The following is a 1,990-nucleotide window of genomic DNA, read 5'->3' on the forward strand; positions in this document are numbered from 1 at the left end:
AGTCTGTCATGGCTTTCAGTCTTTCTGGCATTATGGGAAGGCTTTATTGCCCTTTGACCAGAGTCATGCTGAGATGTTGAGACAGTGTGATGCATTTGTAGTCCTTGTTTGGACTAATTTGGGGAGTTAGAGTTCTGTTAATCGCTATACAGATAAAATATACCAGGACTTTACAAAACATAAGCATTTTCCAGGCAAGTCAATCTTTATATATTAAAATTAAAACCTAGTTTTGAAGTGTGAGACCAGCAGGAAACCTGTGCAAACTATGGAGATAAATCTGATACTTGTCGACACAGGCTTTTGAAATTCTTATGGCTGTATTGTGCAATAGGAGCAACCTATGAATGGTATCCAAGGCTGCCTACAATAGAAAGAATAGCAGTAGACCAATCTGAAAACAAAGGAGAAATAATAATAAATAATCAGGAAAGATCAATAGAAAAGTATCTGTGAAGTAGGCACAGTCAGTCGCTGCACAGCAATGAGGAAGAAGATATACAAATAAAAGGCAGGAGAAAGGAGTAGATCACCACAAAAGTAATAGAATCTTTCTGAGATTTGCATTCCAACAAACACACCTGAGTCTTCCACATTCAATAGCTGAAAAGATCTCCCGTCTCACTTTTAGCTTGATACAAAGGCAGGACAGTACAGGTTCCGATAAGATACTAGAAGCCTGACATTTCAGTGAGGCGTTTTCTTCTGGGACAATTTCTCTTAGAAGCGTCAGAAGCTGGGCAAGCATTAGTGACCACAGGCAGAACCATGTTTCCTGCAATTATTATTGGTTTGATCGTTTTAGGAATTGAGTTCATTACAGGGATTATAGCAAACGGATTGATGATCGTTGTGAATTGCAGTGAGTGGATCAGAAGCAGAAAACTGACCTGTTGTGACATTATCCTGACTAGCCTGGGCATCTCCAGATTTTTCCTACAGTGCACGATAATCATTAACAATATCTTATTTCAACTACCTCACACTATGAATGAACAGTGTGCTATGCTGAGAACATTGGCTGTTGTCTGGATGTTTCTAAATACTCTCAATCTATGGTTTGCCACCTGGCTCAGTGTCTTCTACTGCGTGAAGATCACCAACTTCAGCCAACCTCTCTTCCTCTGCCTGAAGCGGAGAATATCAGGGCTAATGCCACAGCTACTCATAGGATCCTTTCTGGTCTCCTTGGTCACCTGTTTCCCTTCAGTTAATGGCATAGACAGAAAGTACATAAACAATTCAATGAATAATCTGTCAGAAACCACCACCGGTGAATGTCAATATAAGGTTGATTTATCTTCTAGCTTCTTTATTTTGTCCATGCTTGGATATTCGTTTCCCTTCATTATATTTATGATGTCCTCCATACTGTTAATCATTTCCCTGTGGGACACAGCAAGAGGATGGAAAAAACCACGAGCAGCTCCAGGGACACCATTACCGAGGCTTATGTCAGAGCAATTAAAGGACTGGTCTCTTTCATCTTCTTCTACATTTCTTATTTTGTGGCACTAGTAATATTTTTGTTAGAAATATCTACCAGCAACACCTACTTCTTATGGATAGTGATAATGGGTGCGTATCCCTCTGGGCACTCTGTTATCCTAATTCTGGGTAATCCCAAACTGAAGAGGGTAGCAGTGAGGGCTTTGCACTGTGCTGGATGCAGGCTGAGAGATGCGGTTTCACAAAACTGCTCATGATGAAACTCCAAAAAGACATCCCCTTCTCCCCTCTATTTATTTATCAAATATTTTCCCCTACTTCAGCATGCACTAAGATTAGAAGATTTCCATCTAGAGCTTTGCTTCTTGTGGATAGTGATAGAGGACCATGTTAAACTTAGGGTGGCATGATTTTTTTTTAAATGTTTGTGAATGAATAACTCATGGAGGTCAAGGGCAAACTCCTCTTGATTGTGAACTATATTTCCTGAGATTGAGGAGTGGAAGTCCTTGAACTGGTACAAGTATCCAGTCATGCAGGG

General features: G+C 40.3%; 1 protein-coding gene across 1 annotated transcript; it reads left to right on the forward strand.

Moving 5' to 3' along the window:
* Nucleotides 1–768: 768 nt before the first annotated feature.
* On the forward strand, nucleotides 769–1,706 carry LOC141984529 (taste receptor type 2 member 2-like). Its single transcript, XM_074947608.1, is given in 2 exon segments — nucleotides 769–1,390; nucleotides 1,393–1,706. Coding segments are annotated over 2 exon segments (936 nt in total).
* Nucleotides 1,707–1,990: the final 284 nt, after the last annotated feature.

Source organism: Natator depressus, chromosome 3 (assembly GCF_965152275.1).
Source record: "Natator depressus isolate rNatDep1 chromosome 3, rNatDep2.hap1, whole genome shotgun sequence".
Classification (NCBI taxonomy): domain Eukaryota; kingdom Metazoa; phylum Chordata; order Testudines; family Cheloniidae; genus Natator; species Natator depressus.